Source organism: Sarcophilus harrisii, chromosome 6 (assembly GCF_902635505.1).
Source record: "Sarcophilus harrisii chromosome 6, mSarHar1.11, whole genome shotgun sequence".
Lineage (NCBI taxonomy): Eukaryota > Metazoa > Chordata > Mammalia > Dasyuromorphia > Dasyuridae > Sarcophilus > Sarcophilus harrisii.
The window spans coordinates 249,419,649-249,444,503 of NC_045431.1; the positions used below are offsets into that span (position 1 = coordinate 249,419,649).

General features: G+C 36.5%; 3 protein-coding genes across 3 annotated transcripts; all 3 read right to left on the bottom strand.

Annotated features, from left to right (window-relative positions):
- On the bottom strand, positions 1-930 carry LOC100928403 (putative olfactory receptor 5AK3). Its single transcript, XM_003773868.1, has one exon. It carries the CDS (start codon positions 928-930, stop codon positions 1-3), a length of 930 nt encoding a protein of 309 aa, XP_003773916.1.
- A 9,908-nt stretch (positions 931-10,838) lies between these two features.
- On the bottom strand, positions 10,839-11,768 carry LOC100928405 (putative olfactory receptor 5AK3). Its single transcript, XM_031943102.1, has one exon. The coding sequence runs from the start codon at positions 11,766-11,768 to the stop codon at positions 10,839-10,841; it is 930 nt and encodes a 309-aa protein (XP_031798962.1).
- Positions 11,769-20,614: 8,846 nt separating this feature from the next.
- Positions 20,615-21,544, bottom strand: LOC105750955 (putative olfactory receptor 5AK3). The gene has a single exon (XM_012552683.1). The coding sequence runs from the start codon at positions 21,542-21,544 to the stop codon at positions 20,615-20,617; it is 930 nt and encodes a 309-aa protein (XP_012408137.1).
- Positions 21,545-24,855: the final 3,311 nt, after the last annotated feature.

A 24,855-nucleotide genomic window follows, 5' to 3' on the forward strand; every position in this document is an offset into this window, starting at 1 on the left:
TCATAAACAACTTTTCATAAGAACTTTCATTGCTTCTTTTACCTCCTTGTTTCTCAGACTGTAGATCAAGGGGTTCAACATGGGTATTATGATGCCATAGAACACAGACGCTACTTTATCATTCTCTTCTGACTTGCTGGAAGAAGGCTGTAAATACATGTAACAGGCTGTTACATAGAACATGGTAACAGCAGTCATGTGAGAGACACAAGTAGAGAAGGCTTTGTGCCTCCCTGCAGTAGAGGGCATCCTCAAGATGGCAGCCAGGATGTAAATGTAAGAGAAGAACACTGCCAGAAATGTGCTTATCAGGTTAAAGCCCACAAAAATCATGGTCAACAGGATATTAAAATCAATATTAGAACAGGAAAGGCTCAGCATCGGGGGCAAGTCACAAAAAAAGTGATTGATTTTGTTAGAATTGCAGAAAGACAGTGAAAGGAGAAAACCTACATGTGTGGTAGCATTCAGGCAACCCATGACATAAGATCCAGTGACCAACTGGATGCAGGCTCTCTGGGACATGACTACTGGGTAACGGAGAGGGTTACAGATGGCCACATAACGATCTACAGCCATGGCAGCCAGAAGGTAGCATTCAATTGTGGCAAATACACCATAAACATATAATTGTGTCACACACCCTGAGAATGAGATGGACTTATCTGAGACCAGGAAGTTGACCAACATCTTGGGAGTGATAGCAGTTGTGTAACATAGGTCAGCAAAAGCCAGATTTTGGAGGAAAAAATACATGGGAGTGTGAAGGCGAGCATCACACTTGATGAGCAGGATCATACCAAAATTAGCCCCTAGAGATATATTGTAGATGATCAGAAACACCAGGAAGAGCATGTACTGCAGTTCTTGTCGAATTGCAAATCCCAGTAGAATGAACTCTGTCACTTTGGTGCCATTTTCTTGGGTCATGGTTTTTATATCATCTGCAAATGAAGAATAGAAGGAGAAAAACTAAGATTTAATGACATCAGATTAGGAATAAAATAGAACTTAATTTAGAATAGAGGTTTTTCTTTAACAAACTTATTTTATTGAAATGTTTTTGATTTCACATCACTTTGATTTTTGAATTTAGCCTTGCCCACTACCCAACCCAAGGAGCCATCTCTTGTAAAAAAAAAAGCTTGAAAACAAGGAAAAAAGAAAGAAGTTTAGTAAAACCAACCAACATAGCAACTGTGTCTTGGGATGCTCTCACAGTTACAGCCACACTCTGAGGCTGATTTTCTAAGGTTCCTTCACATGAAGCAGTTTAGGAGTATGGGTTTTCTTTCAGCTTTTAACCTGTCTTAAAAACCTAGTCTTAAAAACAGTTTCACAAGGAATGAAGGAATGTGTGTTCTCAGAAATGACAGCATGAAAGGAATAAGTATCTTAGTCTCCCTAGTGTTGCTCTGAAGGGGAAAATCCTTGCTGAACTGTGTAAGTCATAATATTCATAGATAACATTTACCTAGCCCTTGAAAGTTTAGATGACATATTATATTAATTTATTTTTAAATTCAGCCCTCACAATTTCCAGGGATATTGGTATTACTATTATCTCCATTTTATGGAAGAGTCCATTAGGCAGGCAGAGGGCAAATGTTCTGTCCAGGGTCTTTCCCCAGATACATGAGACAAATTTTGAATTCAAAACTTCCTGACTCTAGGTTTAGCATTCCATTTGCTGCATCACTTAGATGCCTCCTTCTTGTTTGATTAAAAAAAAACTTGGAGAACCCTAAAACAACCATTGCTATCAGTAGTGCTGGTTATCCTGGAAGGGCTTGGCTAACAGTTTTCTTTGCCTGGGGTGTAAGAGATGAGTATGAAAGTGTATTTAGATCTAAAGAATCATTTATTTGTAGAGCTGGAAAATGAGCCCAAAGATAGAAGGGTGCTCAGAACAAGGGGTTAGCTCTGAGTAAAGGAATCCTGGAACGTTGAACCTAGAGTAGTGTGAGGCTTGTGAGGAGCTTCAGAATGTCAGAAGTGAAAGGTGTATTTAGAGATCATTTAGCCAAGTCTCTTTGTGTTAACAGATGAGAAAACAGAAACCACAAGGAGCTTCCATAATTTCTCTAAGGTCATACTAAAACATCCCCCTACTCAGAGCCATTGGTTTAACTAGAACTAGAGTCTAGATCTTTTTATATCTAGTCTAGTGACTGTTGCCTTTTCCTTCCTTTTCTTTTGGAGATGAAATATCCTTATCCTATCTAGAGTGGAGGTACAGTGGCAATTCATCTTCCAATATCACTGGTAATTCCATTTCTGACTTGAGCTAGTCTATCTCTCCTCCTGCAGCCTGGAGCCCCACTGCTTCTCATAGTCCATTATATTGGTGTTAGCCCTTACTGGGCACACCCAATTGATTTTCTCCCTACAGTGTCTCAGAGCTCTTGAGTTCAAGAGATCCATCAATCTGAGTCTAGCTTAGTAATGGATTACAGATATGTACCACAATCCTCTCCTTCTCTATACCCATGCTCACAACTTGCTCATGCTACCTTTCTTCCTAGAGGCTCCATATATTTCTCTGCCCTCACTACATGGGTCATGCAACTAAATTGCAGATCTATAGTGTTTGCCTATAGAAATCACTATTTTAACTGATGCCCCATCATCACCTCACCACTATTGTTTGACTATTGGGCCAACCCTCTCTTGGCCATTATATCTAGTTTGTCACCTTGCTATAGCTAGTCTTTGTTTCATTACTATCCATTACCCCAGTTCTTTTTTTTTTTTTAACCAGGCTAAAAATCAGAAAGGTTAGTTAATGACTTGTGAAAAGAAAAATTTGACTCCATATTGGTTCTGCCTCTTATCAAAGCCATCTGCCTTTCCAACTTACCTTTTTCTTTTGGTGGTATCTCAATGCCCTCTATCTCCTGGCCTCTAAATGTGAGTCCAGTGCTACTCTTCTTCCCTCATTAGTCACATTCATTAGATTGCTAGGTTCTGTCAGTTCACCCTATAATACACCTCTTGTGTCCATCCTGTTCTTTTTAGTCACATAGCCATTCTGAACATTAAGTCCTTCATCACTCTGAGTCTTGGCTCTCATACTGCTTCCTATAATTCTCTGTCTTTTCATTGTCTTCCTTATTCAACCATCCTTCACAAAATTCCAAAACAACCTATCTCAGGCACACAAGGCTCCTGTGCTTCTCCAGAATATCCAATAGTTCAGTATTACTCTTGATAGTAATGGAACATGGAAACTCTTTCATTGGATATTTGAAGACTTAGCTCTAACTTCCTTCAAAGACTTAGTTCTCACTATTCTTTATTCATGGTACATACCAGCCAGCCAGCTCTCCTCCAAAGTAAGCTTGACTTTCTCTGTCTTTGCTGAATATGAATAAGCTTCTCCTTTCTTGAATGCCCTATTTCCTTACCTGATTTTTCAGATTTCTAATTGTTCCTTCAATGCTTCTGTGAGAAAAACTGCATCCTCTTGGAAGTCATCCTTTTCAGAAATCCAGACATTTTCCTTTATTTTTATTTTTATTTATTTATTTATTTATTTATTTTTTTTACCGTTTTTTTGGTTTCTCTTGTTCTATTTCTCTGTTTCTCATCCTTTTGCTTTCTACTTCTCTCTTTATGTCTCTTTTACATCACAATCACTCACTACTTCCCCATATCATTCTCTGTTAATGGCATATCCTGTTTCTTCCCTGTTAGAATAGAAGACAAATATCTTGAGCACCAGGAAAATGTGCTTTCTATCTGTATCTGAAGCTCTAAGCACAATATCTTGCTTAGATTAGTACACAAGAGACTCAATTAAGAGCAGGGAGGAACTTTAGGGATAATTAAGAACAGCCTTCTCATGTGGCTCAATACGTAGATAGTAATATGAATTTGAAAGATAAACTTATGTTGTATCATTTTCCTATAGGCATTTGAGTAGTAGAGTGGATCAAATATTGGATTAGTGTCAGAAAAATTTGAACTCGAGTTCTACCTTAGACATTTACTAGACACTAGAGCCTATTTTAGTCATTTAGCTTCTGCTCTTTCTCAGCTTCCTCACCTGTAAAATGGGGAGAATGATTGTCCCACCTCCCAGGGCTGTTATGTAGATCATATGAGATAATACACGTGAAGTGATTTATTGATTTTTAAAGTGTAAGAGGAATCCCTGATCATTCCTCTCCAGAAATGAAGGGGATGAACTTGCTGGTCTCTAAGGCCACTGAGGTTCTAAATGTTAAAAAGGTCTGATCCCTGACAGTGATCTCTACCTTCTGAAGGTCATTCAGTAACTTTGGAAAGTCAGATGTCCTACCTACTCACCCCACTACTCAGTCCTTTTTCACTTTGGCTTTGCTGAGAGTGAGAGGTTCCAGTTCAGCCTTGGAACCAGCAATCCTGTCCCTCTGACCCTGGTCTTCCAAGCTCTGCTTCTTTCCTAAGACATTTTCTCAAATTCACACAGATTATTGGGAATAATAGGAGATTGGCTTCAGGGGAAATAATCTCACTTCAAATTCTCCTGCTCCCATCAGGTTTAAGCTCACTGGAGTTCTTATGTAACCTCTTGTCAATGTTCCAAATATGGGTACACATATGACAGCCATATAGCATGAGGACCCACTCCCCTAGGTATTTTTAGTCTCAGAAGACAAGGAAATATCATGAGAAAAATTATTAGTGGCTGCTTTCCTTTTTACTTGCCAGGAGTGCTGTTGTTTTCCAATTACTTGGGAAATTTGCAGTAATGTTTATGAATTATATTTCTCTTAAAGATACTTCCAAATTTGCAAAGCATATAATTTTAAACCTCTGAGAGATAATTTTTCACTTTACATATAGATAATGTTCGTTTCAAATGACTCAGATGATTTATTCATAGTCACATAACTACTAAATAATCAATCACTTCATCAATAAACATTCAATAAGCATCTTCCATGTGCCATTCATTCTGCAGGAAAGTCAAGATTTCTGTACTGTTCACTTGACTGTAAGACTAATGAGGCACAATGGTGAGAGCTTGGAGTCAGGATAAATAAGTTTGAACATTATCTCAGAGTTTTGATTCCTATGGCCAAGTCACTTAATCCCAGCCTCAGTTTCCTTGTGTGAAAAATGAGGCTAATAAAAGCATCTATGTGATGGAGTTTTTGTGAGAATCAGTGCTATAACAATCCAAGTGCTTAACAAATATAAAATGCTACAGAAATATTTAATGTAGTCTTTATAGGTATTAGGCATAATTATTTTCAAAATAATGACTCCACTCCTACAATCCTTCTTTTCTCCCTCCTTCCCTCCTCATCTCTCTCTGTCTCTCTTTCTCTCTCTATCTCTGTCTCTCTCTTTCTCTTTTCCCCTCTATTTTCCCCTCTTCCTCTCTCTCTCTTTCTCTTCCTCTCTTTCCTTCTCCCTTATCTCCCTCTTATAGATTGGTAAAAATTTTGCTATTCTTCATTTTGGAATATCTTGTGTTATTAAAGTTGGTCAGTGGGTAAAGTGGGTAAAGACAACTCCGAGTTACCACTACATACCTCTCAGATTGGCTAAGAGGATAGGAAAAGATAATGATGGTTAAAGGGGATGTGGGAAAACTGCGACACTAATACAATGTTGGTGGAGTTGTGAACTGATTCAACTATTCTGGAGAGCAATATGGAACCATGCCCAAAGAACTTTCAAACTGTTTATACACTTTGATCCAATAGTATCCCAAAGGGATCATAAAAAAGGGAGAAGGACTACATGTGCAAAAATGTTTATAGCAGCCCTTTTTGTAGTGGCAAGGAACTGGAAACATTGGAGAATGGCTGAATAAATTATGAATTATTATTGTTCTACAAGAAAGGATCAGCAGGATGATTTCAGAAAGGCCTGGAGATATTTTCATGAACTGATGCTGACTGAAATGAGCAGAACCAGGAGATCATTATACACAGCAACAATAAGATAATACAATGTTCAATTCTGATGGACATGGCTCTCTTCAACAATGAGATGATTCAGACCAGTTCCAATGATTTTGTGATGAAGAGAGCCATCTACACCCAGAGAAAGAACTCTGGGAACTGAGTGTGGATCACAAAATAATATTTTTACTTTTTTGTTGTTATTTGTTTGCTTTTGTTTTCTTTCTCATTTTTTCCTTTTTGATCAGATTTTTCTTGTGCAGCATGATAATTGTGGAGATATGTGTAGAAGAATTGAACATATTTGATATTGGATTGGATTCCTTGCCTTCTGGGTGAGGGGGTAGTGGGGAAGGGAGGGAGAAAAAATTTGGAATACAAGATTTTACAGGGATGAATGTTGAAAATTATCTATGCATGTGTTTTGAGAATAAAAAAAAACTTAAAAAAACCCAGAGATTTACTCAACATCATCTATGTTCCAGCCACTGTGAAACAAAATTAAGATTTAAATGTCATTCACTCGAGTATAAGTCTGATGAGGAACAATAGAGGCCTGAACTTGGTGTCAAGATATATCAGTTCAAATCCTACGTCAGATTCTTGTTACCTATGGGCAAGTCACTTAACCTGAGCCTCAATTTCTGTGTTTGCAAAATCAGCCTAATAAAAGCACCTATCTTATGGAGTTTTGGGGAGGATCAAATGATATATCATGGCAAATGTATAAATACTTAATCTTATTATAAGTATTAGGTATAATTATTTACAAGAAGGAACCACCTCTTCCCTCTTAACTATCTGTCTCTTGCTCTTCCTCTTTTCACTTTTATCTTTTTCTCTGTCTCTGTTTGTATGACTCTGTATCTCTGTGTCTGTCTCTCTCTCTGAAGAACTAGGGAAATAAATGCCATTCATCACTTTGGAATATATCAAATGGTGTGTAATTAGGCTTGTGTTGTTTGAATTGGGCAATGGGTAATCTATCAATTAACGAGTCAAATAAGATTATTAAACTTTTCCTATGGACCAAACACTGTTCTAGACTCTTGGGATACAAAGATATAGGTGAAATAGGCGCCATTCTATATACAAAATTATATGCATTTAAATATAAAAAAAGATATGTGAGATATTTCTATGGGGAACTAGTCAAAGGGGTAGAGTGGAAGGATAATGGAGAATTGACTTTTTGGATAAGATAGATTATGAGCAGACTCTCTAAGGAAGAATGGAATTCTTCAAAGTAGATATGGAGGGAGAGCATTTGAGGCATGACCCATGCAAATGCACAGAAATGGAAAATGAGATGCTGTGTGTGATGTGTGGAACACCCAAAAGTCACTGCAGATTATGGGAAGGAGAATAATTTATTAGTAAGTCTGGAAAATCATGTAAAAGTCAGATTGAATTTGCTTTTAAATTTAAATTAAATTTAAAATGCTTTTAAGGTCAAATCACCTAGTTCTTATTTTGTCGTAGAGGCAATTAAACCTAGTTTTAGCTGATTAGAGGAATCACATGGTCCTATATATACTTAAGTGAAATAACTTTGGTAATTATAAATAAGATATATTTGAGTCAGGAGAATCTGGAGATGAACAGAGAAAATATGAGATCATAGCAGATCCCAAGTGAGAGGTGATCAAGGTTTGAATTAAGGTGCTGCCTGTGTGGGACCAACGAAGAAGGGAGAGATGTAGAATATATTGTAAAAGTAGGAAGTATAATATTTGGCACCTCATTTCCCAAGATATGAAATGATGGAGAATTAGTTGTTGAGAATTCCAATGTGACGGTGAAACCTAGAGATTGGAAGGGAGGAGGTATTCTTGACAGAAACAGGGACATATGGAGATGGATGGGTTTGTGGAAAAAATACAAGAGTTCTCTTTTGGGTATATTAAGTTTAAGAGGAATAGTAGAGATTTAATTTAAAATGTCCAATCAATAAATCCATAATTCAGCAATTACTGAGTAAGCTTCCACTACTTTTTAATCTATCTATCTATCTATCTATTTATTTATTGGTTTTACTTAACAAATTCTGAGAGAAGAAGGTTAAAGTTCCCCATTATTATAGTATGGCCACATGTTTTCATCTGTGATTCATTTAACTTTTCTTTCAAAAACTTAGATGTTATGGCATTTGATGCATACAAGTTTAATATTGATATTCATTTTTGATGGTACCTTTTTATCACAATGTATTTTTTCTATTTCTCTATTTTAACTTTAACTTTGAGATCACGATTGCTATTCACACTTTTTTAAAACCTCAGATAAATAAATTCCATTCTTGTCTTTTATTTTAATTCTGCGTATATATCTCATTTTAAAATGTATTTCTTGTAAGCAATATATTGTCAGATTCTGATTTTTAATTCATTCTGCTATCTATTTTCATTTTATGAGCGAGTTCATCTGTCCATACTCAAATTTATAATTACTAATTGCATATTTCCATAAATCCTCTTTACTTTTTATCCTTCTCACTCCCTCTTTTTACTCTTCCCCTTCTAATACATCTGATTTACTTCTAACCCCTGCCTCCCTAAGCCATATTTTTAAAAAGAATCCCTTCCTCATATTTTCCTCTAATCTCCTACTTCTTGATCTACATATGCTTCTGAAAGTCCCTTCCTTATTCTATTCCCTTGCCCTCTTATTTCTTTATAAATTTATAAAACTTTTATATCATTTTATATTTTATTCCCTCTTTAACCTAGTTCTGATAAGAAGTGGCTTCTAATCCATGTGCTTCTATTCTTTCATTTATGGTTCATTTGAGCTCCATTTTAACTCTTTGCCCGATTTTATTTTGAAAAATCACCCCTTGTGCTCAATTCAATTTTATTTTAAAAAAAATCCTTATTCTCAACTCAACCTAAGCTTTCTATTATTTATGCTCTTTCAAATTAATGTAATTTGTAATTGATAATATTCGATTATTATAACAACTGTAATGATAACATTCTTAAGAGTACAGATAACATTTTCTCATATAAGAGGTAAATAGTTTCATCTTATTGCAGCCCTTTTAATTAGTCTTTTATATTTATGTTTTCTCCTGAATCTATGTTCAATTTCCCAAAATAATTAAAAGTCTTTCAATTCATTAAATATTATTTTTACTTAGAATTATGCTCAGCTTTTTAAAATAAGTTATTCTTGATTACAAATTGCTCATATTTACATGGTAAAGTTTGCAAAGCACTTTAAATATGTTAACTCATTTGAAAAAAAATTGCTCAGGATAGAGATTTGAAAAATTCCAAGTTTGGGGCCAGAAGATGGATAATTTGCAAAAAAAAACAAACCAGGATGAAGGTATATCTGGGAAGAGATATCAAAGTCAAAGAGCAAGAATATTTGAAGAGAGATGGTTAACAGTGTGTTTGGGGAGAGGTCAGAGTTGATGAAGTTTTCAAAAATGTCACTGAATTTGGCAGTTAAGTTTAGCTAAATATGCAGCAAGCTGGTTGAGAAGCATAGAGCAGATGAAAGTCAGATTGGGATTCTGTTATTAAAATGGAAATGGAGTAAAACTGTGACTACTCCAGGTATTCACCTTTGAATACTAACAGGTTAGTACATGTTGTGCTATTTGTACCAGGGAAAAATGACATTAGGAAGATTGGGAAGAGCATCTGGACTTGAAGAATTCCAATTTCCATTATTCCAATTATTAAGAAACTCAGCAATTAGCTTTCAAGATACCTTCAAGTGAGAAAAATATCAAATAACTGAAATAAATGACAGTATTATTACTCAAAAAGGCAATAAAAGGGACATGAATAATGGATTATTTGTGTACATAAGATATTAGATATTCAAGGGAAAGTAAGTGCCACCCCCTTGTCTTCCATAAAAAGGAAAGATCATGCAAAATTCTTTGATAACTCAACTACAGAGATAATTTTGTTAAAGCATCCTTTAGTTATTAAAACAAAACCAGGCACACCATGTGGGGAAAATTGTTTTGAAAAGCTGTCCATCATTATTGTTGAGGATATCTTTCATGCTAACAAGATGAAAAAAGGATTCCCAGAAAATTACAAAGTCTTCAGACTGGTCTAGTTTGCATATATGAGAGTGCTGTGTCTGAGTGGGTAGAGCATGGGGCTTTAAATCAAGAAGACTCATTTTCATGAATTCAAATCTGGCCTCAAACAGTAATTGTGTGACCCTGGGTAAATCACAAGCCTATATGCCTCAGTTATTCTTCTGTAAAATAGGCTGGAGAAGGAAATGGCAAACCACTCCGGTATCCTGTTCAAGGAAAACTCAAATGGGATTATGAAGAATTGGACATGACTGACATGATTCAACAACCACATTAAAATTACTTATTAAAATTGACCGATGACTCAAAAAGTATCACTTTAGCAATTCATACAGTGATATAAATATTTATAGTTCAGACAATGCCATATATTTGTACTGCAAGTCCATGAATTAGCACATCAATACAAATTACTAATATAATGTATCTAAACAGTCAAATGAGCCCAAAATTGAATGGGAGGCGTCATATGGACTGTATGCATGTGGAAAACTACCTAGTATTTATAATAACTTCAATTTGCCTCAGTGTAAATATTTTTTCTTCTTAATGAAAACATTCTGTTAAGAGTAATGAGTGGTAATAAATCTTGGAACACCAAAATTCTGAAGACTCAAAGGGATGGGTGACTCAAAGGGAAGTAGAGATATCCATGTTGGACTGCAGAATATTATCAAGAATACCCAAGGAGGGAATATATTTGTAAATTTTAACTGTAGTTCGTCATCCTCTCCATATTGATCTATTATTTACATATTGAAGCAATAAAATGGTCTGTTCTCTGAACTGATCCAGTATCTAACTATTAAAGAAAAAAAAAAAGAAATGCTCTTTGTTTGAATATTTCTCTGTACTGGAATGTAAGAACTGACTCATAAATAACTTTTCATAAGAACTTTCACTGCCTCTTTTACCTCCTTGTTTCTCAGACTGTAGATCAGGGGGTTCAGCATGGGTATTAAGATACCATAAAATACAGAAGCTATTTTATCATTCTCTTCTGAATTTCTGGAAGAAGGCTGTAAATACATGTAACAGGCTGTTACATAGAACATGGTGACAGCAGTCATGTGAGAGGCACAAGTAGAGAAGGCTTTGTGCCTCCCTGCAGAAGAGGGCATCCTCAAGATGGCAGCCAGGATATAAATGTAGGAGAAGAACACAGCCAGAAATGTGCCTATCAGATTAAACCCCACAAAAATCAGGATCAACAGGATATTAAAATTAATATTGGAACAGGAAAGTCTCAGTATTGGGGGCAAGTCACAAAAGAAGTGATTGATTTTGTTAGAATTGCAGAAAGACAGAGAAAGGAGAAAGCCTACATGTGTGGTAGTGTTCAGGGAACCCATGACATAAGATCCACTGACCAACTGAATGCAGGCTCTCTGGGACATGACTACTGGGTAACGGAGAGGGTTGCAGATGGCCACATAACGATCCACAGCCATGGCAGCCAGAAGATAACATTCAATTGTGGCAAATACACCATAAACATATAATTGTGTCACACACCCTGAGTATGAGATGGATTTATCTGAGACCAGGAAGTTGACCAACATCTTTGGAGTGACAGCAGATGTGTAACAGAGATCAGCAAAAGCCAAGTTTTGGAGGAAAAAATACATGGGAGTGTGAAGACGAGCATCACACTTGATGAGCAGGATCATACCAACATTGCCCACTAGAGATGTCATGTAGATGACCAGAAACACCAGGAAGAGCATGTACTGCAGTTCTTGTCGAACTGCAAATCCCAGTAGAATGAACTCGGTCACTCTGGTGCCATTTTCTTGGGTCATGGCTTTCATATCATCTGCAAATGAAGGACAGAGAGAGAAGGACTAAGAGATTTTAGTAACCTCAGATTAGGAATGGAATAGAATTTAGTTTAGTATGGGAGTGTTTGCTTTGACAAGCTTATTTTATTGAAATTTTTTGATTTCACATCACTTTGATTTTTGAATTTAATCTTGCCCACTACCCAACCGAAGGAGCCATCTCTTGTAACAAAGATTGAAAATAAGAAAAAAAGAAAACAGTTCAGTAAAACCAACCAACATAGCAACTGTATCTCGGGATGCTCTGACATGTTCAACCACCATCCAAGGCTGATTTTCTAAGGTTATTTCAAATGAGGCTTTTTAAGAGCATGGGTTTCCTTTTAGCTTTTAACCTGGTTTTTTAAAAACAGTTTCACAAGGAATGAAGGAATGTATGTTCTCAGAAATGATAGCATGAAAGGAATAAGTATCTTAGTCTCCCTGGTGCTGCTCTGAAGGGGAAAATCCTTGCTGAACTGTGTAAGTCATAATATTAATAGATAACATTTACCTAGCACCTGACAGTTTACAAGACACATTATATTAATTTATTTTTAAATTCAGCCCTCACAATTACTGGTATTACTATTATTCCTGTTCTATGGAAGAGTCCATTAGGCAGTTAGAGGGCAAAGATTCTGTCCAGGGTCTTTCCCCAGATGTATGAGACAAATTTTGAATTCAATTTTTCCTGACTCTAGGTTTAGCATTTCATTTGCTGCATCACTTAGATGCCTCCTTCTTGTTTGATTAAAAAAAACTCAGAGCACTCTAAAACAAACCATTACTATTGGTGGTGCTGGTTATCCTGGAGGGGCTCTGCTAACAGTTTTCTTTGCCTGGGGTGTAAGAGATGGGTATGAAAGGGTATTTAGATCAAAGGAATCATTGCTTGTTAGAGCTGGAAAAAGAGCTTAAAGATAGAAGGGTGCTCAGAACAGGGTGTTAGCTCTGAGTGAAGGAATCCTGGAACCTTGAACCTAAAGTAATGTGATACTTGTGAGCAGTTAGGAAAAAACAGAAATCACTGTTTTAACTAATTTCCCACTCTTACCTCATCTGTATTGTTTGAGTATTGGGCCACACCTCTCCTGGCCATCATTCCCAACCTCTGTATATCACTCTGCTACAATTCCTCTGTGCTTTATTGTTATCCATACCCCAGCTCTTTTTTTCCCCATGTTAAAAATCTGAGAGGTTAGTTAGACGTGTAAAAAGAAAAGTTTGAATCCATCTTGGTTTTGCCTCTTATCAAACCCATCTCTACCTCCAACTTACCTTTTTCTTTTGGTTGTATCTCAATGCCTTCAATCACAAGGGCTCTAAACATGAGTCCAATGTTACTCTTCTCCTTCTCATCAGTCACATCCAATAGGGTGATAGGTTTTATTTTTTAATCAATTCTTCCAATATAACAGCTCTGATGTCCATCTTATTCTTTTTAGTCATTCATTAAATCCTTCATCACCCTGGATCTTGGCTATCATACTGTCTCCTAATAGTTCTCTCTCTTTTCACTGTCTTCTTTATTCAACCATGCTCTACAAAGTTCCAAAACAACCTACCTCAGGTATACAAGGTTGTTGTGGTTCTTCAAAATATCCACTTGTTGCCTATTGCTCCTAATTTTGTGTGTGTGTGTGTGTGTGTGTGTGTGTGTGTGTGTGTATATATAATATGGAAATTCTTTCACTGGATATTTGAGAACCTAGCTCTAACTTCCTTCAAAGACTCAATTCTCACTATTCTTTATACATGCTACATACCAGTCTTTCCTCCCTATTTCCCTCTCTATGGCTTTTTTGCTTCTCATAACTTAGTGCTTTTCCATATTATTCTCTGTTAATGGCAGTGATCCCTTCCTGTTTTTAGAGTAGATGACAAATATCTTTAGCAATAGGAAAATGTGCTTTCTATCTTTGTATTTGAAGCCCTGAGTGCCAAGCCTTGTATTGATTAGTACACAGGAGACTCAATTAAAAGTAGAAGGAATATTAGGGTTAATTAGTGACATTATTTACATTGACTCAATATATGAATAGTAACATGAATTTGATGGTTAAACTTGTCATGTATCATTTTCCCGTAGACTACAGGTAGTCCTGTAGACTACCATTTGTAGGGTGGGATAGTGGAACAAATATTGGATTAGTATCAAAAAGATTTGAGCTCAACTTCTACCTCAGACACTTACTAGCTGTGGTGACCCTAATCAAGTCCTTTAATCTCTCCTTATCCTCAGCTTTGTCATTTGTAAAATGTGAAAAATGATGACCTCACATCCCGGGTTGTTATGTATGTCCACTATGTAGTTTTTTTCTGATCATAAAGTGCAATAGGAATTCTTGATCATTCCTCCCCAGAAATGAAGGAGATGAGCTAGTGACCTCTAAGGCCACTGAGGTTCGTAATGCTAAGATTCCTGAAGGTGATCTCTACCTTCTGAAATTCAGTCGGTAACTTTGTTATGTCAGATGTCCTACCTACTCACCCACCACTCAATCCTTTTTCACAGTGACTTTGCTGAGTATGAGAGATTCTAGCCTGGCCTCAGAACTAGCCCCTCTGTCTTTCTGGCCCTGGTCATCCAAGCTCTGCTTCTTCCCTAAGACGCTTTCTCAAACTCATACAGATTATTGGGAATAATGGGAGATTGGCTTCAGGGGAAGTAATCTTACTCCAAATTCTCCTGCTCCCATCAGGTTTAGGCTCACTGGAGTCCTTATGTGACATCTTGTCAATGTTCCAAATATGGGCACACATATAACAGCCCCATAGCATGGGAACCCACTCCCCCAGGCATTTCTAGTCCCAGAGGATACGGAAATATCATAAGAAAAATTATCAGTAGCTCCTTTCCCAGGAGTGCTGTTGTTTTCCAATTACTTGGGAATTTTGCAGTAATGTTTATAAATTTTATTTCTCTTAAAGATAATTCCAAATTTGCAAAGCACATAACTTTATACCTCTTAGAGATAATTTTTCATTTGACAGGTAGATAATGTTTGATTCAGATGGCCCAGGTGATTTACTTATGTTCACAGAACTACTAAATAATCAGTCACTCCATCAATAGACATTTAATAAGCATCTTCTATGTGGTAGCCATTGTGCAGGAAAGCCAAGATTATATACCATTTATTTGATTGTAAAACTGATGAAGCACAATGAAGAGAGCTATGAACTTGGAATCAGGGTAAATAAATTTGAATACTATCTCAGATTTTTTATACCCACAGTTCACTTAATCCCTGTTTTCTTGTGTGAAAAATTAGGCATCTATCTCATGGAATTTTTGTGAGGATCAAATGATAACAATATGTCAAGTGCTTTACAAATCATAAAATGCTACAGAAATATTAATGTAATCCTTCTAGGTATTAAATATAATTATCTTCAAAAGAACTACTCCACCCCCACCATTCCTCTTCTCTTCTTCCCTTCCTCCATTTTTTCTTCCTTCTCTGTCTCTATCTGTATCTCTGTCTCTTTCTTTCTCTCTCTATCTCTAACTTCCTTATCTCCCCCTTAAATTGGTAGAAATTTTGCTATTCCTCATTTTGGAACATCTTGAAAGGTGTGTTATTAGACTTGTATAATTAAAGTTGGGCAATGGGTAATCTATGAATTAGGTAATCCAAAAATAATAATTAAGCCTATGATAGGAACCCAGCACTCTATGAGCACTTGGAATGGAAATATATAGGTGAAATAGGCCCTTCTCTCAAAGAATTTACATTCTATTTGGCATATTCCTAGGAGAGCACTAATCTGAGGCATGAGAGGAATAGATAAGTCAGGAAAGACATTTTGAGAAGGTTATTTTTGAGCAGACTCTTGAAGGAATTATGGGATTCCTTAAGGTAGAGATATGGAAGGAGACCATTCTAAGCATGAGGGGCAGCCCATGTAAATGCACAGAAATGAAGATGAGATGCTGTGAGTGATGTGTGGAACAATGAGAAAGTCCCCTTTCCTTTTGACTTTCCAGGAGTTGTTTGGTTTTTCAATTATTTGGGAATTTTGCAATAATGTTTATGCTTCATAATTCTTAGCTATTCTAAAATTTGTAAAGCCTTTATCTTTGGACTTCTGATATTGAATTACTACTATTGTTGTTATTGTTCATTTCATAGATAGATAACCTGTAGTTCAGAGGTCCCAGTGATTTAATTATGCTCACATGACTAGTAAATAATCAATAACTCTGTCAATAGACATCAGCTCGTCTCAGATCTGTGAAGTAAGGAATTTGTGGCCAAAGAAGAACCAGAGTACATTATGGTATGCAAAATGAATAATTTTGATTATATTAAGTTAAAAAAGTTTTAACACAAACAAAACCAATGCATTCAAGATTAGAAGACAAGCAATGGATTGGGAAAATTTTTTATATCCAAGGGTTCTGATAAAGGCCTTATTTCTAAAAAATATAGAGAATCTACTCAAATTTATAAGAATTCAACCCATTCTTCAATTGATAAATAGTCAAAGGATACGTACAGGCAATTTAAAACCATTTGATGAAGAAATTAAAACCATTTGTAGTCATATGAAAAAATTCTTTAAATCATTATTAATCAAAGAAATACAAATTAAGACAACTCTGAGATACCACTACACACCTTTCAGATTGGCTAAGATGACAGGAAAGAATAATGATGAATGTTAGAGGGAATGTGGGACATTAATATATTGTAGGTAGAGTTATGAATTGATCCAACTGTTCTGAAGAGCAATATGTATCCATGTCCACAGTGCTTTCAAACTCTGCATACCCTTTGATCCAGCAGTGTCTCTATTTAGTCTGTATCCCAAAAAGATCATAAAAAAGGAAAAGGATCCACATGTGCAAAAATGTTTGAAGCAGCCCTTTTTTAATGGCAAAGAACTGGAAACTGAGAAGATGTCCATCAGCTGGAGAACGATTGAATAAGTTATGGAATATTATTGTTCTATAAGAAAGGATCAGCATTTGATTTCAGAAAGGCCTGGAGAAACTTATATGAACTTATGAAGTGAAGTGAGTAGAACCAGGAGAATATATTGTACACACCAACAGTAAGATTATATGATAATCAATTCTGATGGGCATAGCTCTTCAACAATGAGGTGATTCAGGCCAGTTCCAGTGGTCTTCTTGTAATAGAGAGAGCTATCTGTACCACTGAATGTGAATCACAAAATAATATTTTCACTTTTTTATTGTTATTTGCTTGCATTTTTTTTCATTTTTCCCTTTTTGATATAATTTTTCTTGTGCAGCATGATAATTATAGAGTTATGTGTAGAAGTGTTATTCACTTGAGTATAAGTCTCATGATGAACAATGGAAAGAGGTCTGAACTTGGTGTCAAGATAAATCAGTTCAAATCCTATTTCAGATTCTTGCTAGTTATGGGCTAGCAATCTCACTTTCCTTGTTTGCAAAATCAGGCTAACAATAGCACCCATCTTGTGGATTTTTGGGCAGGAGCAAATGATATATCATGTCAAATGCTTTGCAAATCATAAAGTGTTACATAAATGCTTAATTTTATTGTAATAAGTATAAGGTATAATTATTTCCAAGAAGGTACCACTTCTCCCCTTTTAAGTATCTCTCTCTCTAACTCTTTTTCTCTCTTTACCTCTCTTTGTCTCTGTCTTTGTGTGTATGTGTCTTTGTGTCTCTGTTGGTTTGTCTGTCTCTCTCTCTCTGCAGAACTGGGGAAATATGTGCTATTCATCACTTTGGAATATAGCAAATGGTGTGTGATTTGGCTTCTTTTTGAGATGGGCAATGGGTAATCTATTAATTAACTTATCAAATAAGATTATTAAACTTTTCCTATGGACCAGGCACTGTTCTAGGCTCTTGGGATTCAAAGATATAGGTGAAACAGGCACCATTTTACATACCAAATTATATGCATTTAAATATAAATATGTGAGATTAGGGAGCTAATCAAAGGTGTAGAGAGGAAGGACAATATAGAATTGACATTTTAGATAAGATAGATTACGAGCAGACTCTTGAAGGAAATATGGAATTCAAAGTAGAGATATGGACGGAGAGCATTTGAAGCATGAGGGATGACCCATGAAAATGCACAGAAATGGAAAATGAGATGCTGTGTATGATATGTAGAACAACCAGAAAGTCACTGCAGATTATGAGAAGGAGAATAATTTATTAGTAAGTCTACAAAAGCAGATAGAAACTACATTGAACAGGGATTTTAAGTCCAAATCACCTATTTCATAATTCATCCTAGAGGCAATGAAAAGCTCCTGGATTTTAAGTTGAGTAGGGGAATAACAAGGTCAGGTATGTACTTCAGTGATATCACTTTGGCAGTTGTGAATAAGATGTATTGGAGTCAGGAAAAGCTGGAGATGAGTAGAGCAAATATGAAATCGTAACAGTAACCCAAGTGAGAGGTGATCAAGGTTTGAATTAAGGTGCTGCCTGTATGGGATCAACAAGGAAGAGAGAGATGCAGAGTATATTGTAAAAGTAGGAAGTATAAGATTTGTCACCTCATTTCCCAAGATATCAAATGATGGTGATTTAAGAATTGGGAGAATTAGAATTACAATTTGGCAGAGAAAAATAGATATTGGAAGATAAGTGGTATTTTTGACTGAAAGAGGAAAATATAGAGAGGTATGGGTTTGTATAAAAACATGAGTTCTCTTTTTGACATGAGAGGTATATTGGATATTTAATTAAAAATGTCCAATTAATAAATACATTATTCAATAATCATTGAGTAAGATTCTGTTGTGTACTAATTAGTAAGAGATGTATAGAAAAAGGATTTGTGCAGAAATGTGACTTCTATTTTGGACATGTCAGCTTTTAGAGGCATATTAAATATTTAGTTCAAAATAATCAATAAATCAATAATTCTTTAATCATTGAGTAAGATTCTACTATATTCTAATTAGTAAGAAATACATAGAAAAAGAAAAAAATAAGGTTAATGAGACATGATGTTGATATTGATAAGTTCACTGAGTAGATTGAAAGTAACCTTAGAAGAGAAAATGTCAGCATAAAGGGAGACTGGGAAAAATCACCTGCAGAAGATGAGATGAGCCATGAGCTGAAGAAAGCTGGGGCAATCAAGAGGTAGGGGTGAGGAGAGAGTATATTCTTGACTGGGGAGCAGCCAATGGAAAGGACTGGAAATGGGATGGAGCATCTTGTGTGAAGTCAAAGAAATAGGCCTGTGTTGCTGAAACATATAGTGCATGGTGAGAAGTAATGTGAAAGAAAGGTTGAAATGGTTTAGGTTGTATTGAGGTTTAAATGGAAAAAAATATAGCTTATATTAGATTTTGCAAGAAATAGGAATCCTTTGAATTTACTGAGTAGTAGGTAGAAATGGTAAACTCTGTACTTTAGGAAAATCACTAGGTTAGAAGTTTATGTTTTCTGGATTACTTTTATTTTTGGCTAACCAATTGGGTTCAAGTGATCTGCCAAGGATCACTCAGCTAATAATTATTAATTGTCTGAGGCTAGATTTGATGTCAGGTAATCTTGACTCCAGGCTGTGCCATCTGCTGTGCCATCTAGTTGCCCTTTTTGTCTACTTTTGAGGAAAGAAAGTAGCTCTTAGTTACCCATTTTAGCTTAGTTAAAATTGACCATATATAAAAATATCACAAATAATTAATCATGAGTAAAGCCATTTATCATATGCAATACAGAAAACAGAATTTAAAGTGATTATATACATTCTAAATATACAAGAATAAATGAATTTTCCAATTGAATGATGTGAGATACTAAAGAGTATCAGCTAAGGAAAGATGGAAGATCATATGTTGTAATGTCCGGGCTAGCTCTCTAGAGGATCAGGCAAAGTCCTTGGTCTTAAGGAAGAGAAGTGAAGGAGACAAGAGAGTCTCCACACTGGTACAAGATGGAGTCTGGAACCTGAAGTCTTCTGTGGCTGAGAGCTTCTGCTAAGAGCTGTGGCTGAGAGAGAGCCCTTTGTCCCTGGGACTCCCCTTAGATACCCCAGCATGACTACATCATCACACCACATTGGGCATGTGCAGCTGTAGAACATCACACCATCACATTACCCTAAGTATACACCAACTAGATTGACCATATCATTATATTATATCAAGTATGTGCTTAAAGAATCACCATCTCATATCACACCAAGTAGGTAATTAACTACATGCACCCTGTTGTCTTAGATTCAAGTACACCTTTTCACAGTTCTGGCCTGCTACAATATGTGATGAAGAAAAAAGGAAAATCTGACTGAATCACAGTGTTGATAAGGAGAACCAATGTATAATAAGTCTGGAAATTGTAGTTTGCAGCAGGTTGTGAAGAGCTGTAAAGTCCTCCCCCAAGTCACTCTCTAATACTATAAGTCACAACTGAGTTTTGGGTTGCTAATATGCACAATTCAAAATCAATGGAGGCATTTTCTGGCATAGAATTCCCCAAGTCAAGGAAATTATAGGTCCTTACTACTCTTTCCTATTTTCTATATGAAAGTTTTTAACAAAAATGTAAACCATCACCATTAATGCCATCACTACCAACATTCATCATATTATATAATCTGGTTAAAGATGTTGAGTGATTGTTGATAAATTTTAAAGGCTATTAAAAGGAAGATGTCCATTACTCTGTGTGTTTCTAAATTTTAACCCTAGTTTGTCATAGCCCCCATACTTATTCTCTTATTTACATACTGAAGCAATGAGATGGGATGCTCTCTGAACTGATCCAACATCTAGCTACCAAAGAAAAGAAATGAAATGCTCTTTGTTTCGATACTTCTGTGAATTGGAATGAAAGAACTGACTCATGAACAACTTTTCATGAGCACTTTCACTGCCTCTTTCACCTCCTTGTTTCTCAGACTGTAGATCAGGGGGTTCAGCATGGGTATCACAATGCCATAAAACACAGAGGCCACTTTATCATTCTCTTGTGATTCACTGGAAGAAGGCTGTAAGTACATGTAACAGAGTGTCCCATAGAAAATGGTAACAGCAGTCAGGTGGGAAGCACAGGTTGAGAAGGCTTTGTGTCTTCCTGCATTAGAAGGAATCCTCAAGATAGCAGTCAGGATGTAAATGTAGGAGAAGAACACAACTAGCAATGTGCCCACCAGGTGAAAGTCCACTAAAATTATGATCAACATGATATTGGTATCAATATTAGAACAGGAAAGTCTTAGAATCGGGGGCAAATCACAAAAGAAGTGATTGATTTTGTTAGAATTGCAGAAAGACAGTGAGAGAAGAAAGCTTGTATGTATGGCGGAATTCAGAGAACCTATAATGTAGGATCCAGTGACCAACTGGATGCAGGCTCTCTGGGACATGACTATTGAATAATGCAGTGGGTTGCAGATGGCCACATAACGATCCACAGCCATGGCAGCCAGAAGGTAACATTCAATTGTACCAAATGCACCATAAACATATAATTGTATCAAACATCCTGAGAAGGAGATAGATTTATCTGAAACCAGGAAGTTGATTAACATCTTGGGAGTGATAGCGGATGTGTAACACAGGTCAACAAAAGCCAAGTTTTGGAGGAAAAAATACATGGGAGTGTGAAGGCGAGCATCACACTTAATGAGCAGGATCATACCAACATTGCCCACGAGAGATGTCATGTAGATGAGCAGAAACACCAGGAAGAGGATGTACTGCAGTTCTTGTTGAACTGCAAATCCCAGTAGAATGAACTCGGTCACTCTGGTGCCATTTCCTTGGGTCATGGTTTTTAGATCATTTGTAGATAAAGGATAAAGAGTGAAGGACCGAGAAGTTTTAGTGATCTAAAATTAGGAATGAAATAGAATTCAGTTTAATAGAAGGGAATTTAAAAATATTTTCTTGAAATGTTTTTGTTTTCCTATCACTTTCATTTCTGAATTCATCCTTGCCCACTATTCAATCTAAGTAACCATCTCATATAATCACCACTGAGAAAGAAAGAGAAGAAAGGAGTTCAGCAAAACCAAGTAACACAGCTATTGTGTCTGAGGATGCTCTGACATTTTCCCCTACCTTCTGAGCTTGGTTTTCTAGTGTTATCACATACTGAAGCAGTTTAAGAGTTATGGGTTTCCTTGTGACTTTTAACCTGTCTCTTAAAGACTGTTTCACAAGGACTGCAGGTGTGTTTGCTCTCAACAATGATAATATGGGAGGAATAAGTATCTAGATTCTGTGGTGCTGTCCTGAAGGAGAAAACCCTTGCTGAGTTGTGTAAATCATAATCTTAATAGATCACATTTACCTAGCATTCTAAAGTTTGCAAGGAACTTGACGTTATTTTGAAATTCAATCCTCAATTGAATTTAAATTCAATGTATTGGACATTGTTGTTACTATTACCCCCATTTTACAGAAAAGGAAATTAGGCAGGTAGAGGGTAAGGTTTTTCCCAGGGTCTCAGCCCACATGTTTGAGACAAGATTTGAACTCAGACTTCCTGATTCTAGGAAAGCATCAATTCTCTATATCACTAGATGCTTTCTTCTTGTTTGATATTAAAAAAAATCTCAACTCTAAGACAAACACTAGTATTGGTGGTGCTGATCATACTGGTAATTGCCTTGGTACCATTTTTCTTAGAGTGGAAAAAAATGAGTATTCAGGGATATTTAGATCCAGGGAATCATTCGTTGTTAAAGCCGGCAAATGATCCGAAAGGTCAGAGCTAGAAGGGTGCTAAGAACAGAAGTGTTAGCTTTGAGTGAAAGAATCCTGGAACCTTATAAACTTAGAATAGTGTGAGACTTGGGAGGAGCTTCAGAATGTCAGAAATAAAAGGTGTATTAGAGATCACCAAGCCAAGTCTCACTGTGTTAACAAATGAGAAAACAGAGACCACAAAGAGCTTCCATGATTTCTCTAAGGTTACTTAAATATCTCCCAATTCTGAATTATTGGGAATATGAGAACCAGTGGCCAGAGATCCTTACATCCAGTCTAGTGCCATTTTTTTTTCTTTTGGAGAGTGAGTATCCTTTTCTTTCCTAGGATGGAGGTACAGTGGTCACTTATCTCTCAATGTCACTGGTAATTTAATTTCTGACTTGGACTTGTCCATCCCTCCTCCTGTAGTCTACTGGTCCTTTGCTTCTCATGCTAGCCTTATTGGGAAAATACAATTGGTTATAGCCCCACTGTGACTCGGAACTCCTGTGCCCGAGTTCCACTAACCTGCAATAAACTCTCATAGGGATTATAGATATGTGGCACAATTTTTTCCCTTGTTCCCTACATCCATGCCCCAGTTCAGCTTCAATTTTCCCACGCTCCTTTTCTTCCCATTAGCTGCACATCCCTCTCTGCCCTCATTAAAAATTTCATGAACATGTATATGTGCCTAAGTCACGCCTCAACAGTGTTTAATAGAAATCACTGTCTTTTTGTGTTTTAATCAGTGCCCCTCTATCACCTCATTCCTATTGTCTGGCCATTGGGTCACCCCTCTCTTGGCCACTATACGCATGGTCAGAATGTCACCCTTCTATAACTAATATTTCTTCATAGTTGTCCAGTACCACAATTCTTTTTTTTAATCCTCCAGTTTAAAGATAGAGAGATTAATTAGAGTTGTGAAAGGGAAAGTTTGAGTCCATATTGCTTCTGCCTCTTATGAAACCCATCTCTCCTTTCAACTTACTTGTTTTGTTTTTTTGGTGGTATCTCAATGCCCTTCATCTCCTAGGTTTGATACTTGAGCCATGTATCACTCTTCTCCTTCCCTCATAAGTCACATCCAATGAACTGCCAGGTTCTGTCATTTCTTCCTATAAAACTGCTCTTGTGTCCATCCTATCCTTTTTAGTCACAAAGCCATTCTGATCATTAAGTCCCTCATCCCCCTATGTCTGAGTGATTACAATGCCTTTTAATGATTCTCTGTTGTTCCATTATCCTCCTGCTTCAACCACCCTTTTCAAAATTTCCAATAAACCATATCTCAGGCACACAAGGTCACTGTCCTCTGCAATTTTCAATAGTTCCCTACTGCTCCTGGTAGTATATATAACATGGAAACTTTCACTGGGTATTTATGGACCTCATTCTAACTTCCTTCAGAGGATCATTTCTCTTTATTGTTCTTCATGCCCTTTACATGCCAGCCCAACTGGACTACCAGCTCATCCCCCTTTCTTGTCCTCCCTGAATATGAACACACTTTTCCTTTTTGGAATACTCTACTTTATTATCTTATATTTCAGATTCCTACTTGTTCCTTCAAAGTATCAATAAGGAAAACTGCATCCTCTTAGAAGTCATCCTTCTCAGAAATTCACAGACATTTCCCTCAATTATCATGACTTTTTTTTCTCTCTTGCTCTCTCTGACTTTGTCTCTCTCTCCTATTTGATTTTCTTTTTTGTGTCTCTTTTAATTCTCATCACTTACCATTCCTCCAAATTTTTCTCTGCTAATGGCATATCCTGCTCCTTCAATGTTAAGAGCAGAAAAAATATATATTGAGCACCAGGAGAGTGTTCCTTCTATCTTTTTATTTGAAGCCCTTAGCAGCAGCCCTTGCATAGATTAATACATAGGAGACTCAATTAAGTGCAGGGAGCAACTTTAGGGATAATAAAGGGCAGTTTCCTCTTGGATAGTAACATGAAATGGGTGGATAAACTTGTCGCATATTATTTTCCTGTAGAAATCTGGATGGTATAGTGGATTAAATATTGGGGTAGTGTCAGAAAGATTTGAGCTCAAGTTCTATTTCAGAAACTTACTAGCAGTGTGATCCTAGGCAAGTCATTTAGTCTCTGCTCTTTCTCAGCTTCCTCCCCTGTAAAATGGAGAGAATGATGGCCTCAACTCCTTGGGCTGTTATGTAGATCAAATGAAATTATATATGTGAAGTGATTTTCTGGTCATAAAGAGCAGTAGGAATCTCGATCATTCTTCCCCAGAAATGAAGGGGATGAAGTACCTGATCTCTAAGGTTATTGAGATTCATTAAGAGGTCTGATTCCTGAGGATGATCTCTACCTTCTGAAGGTCAGTCAGTAACTTTGGAAACTCAGATGTCCTACCT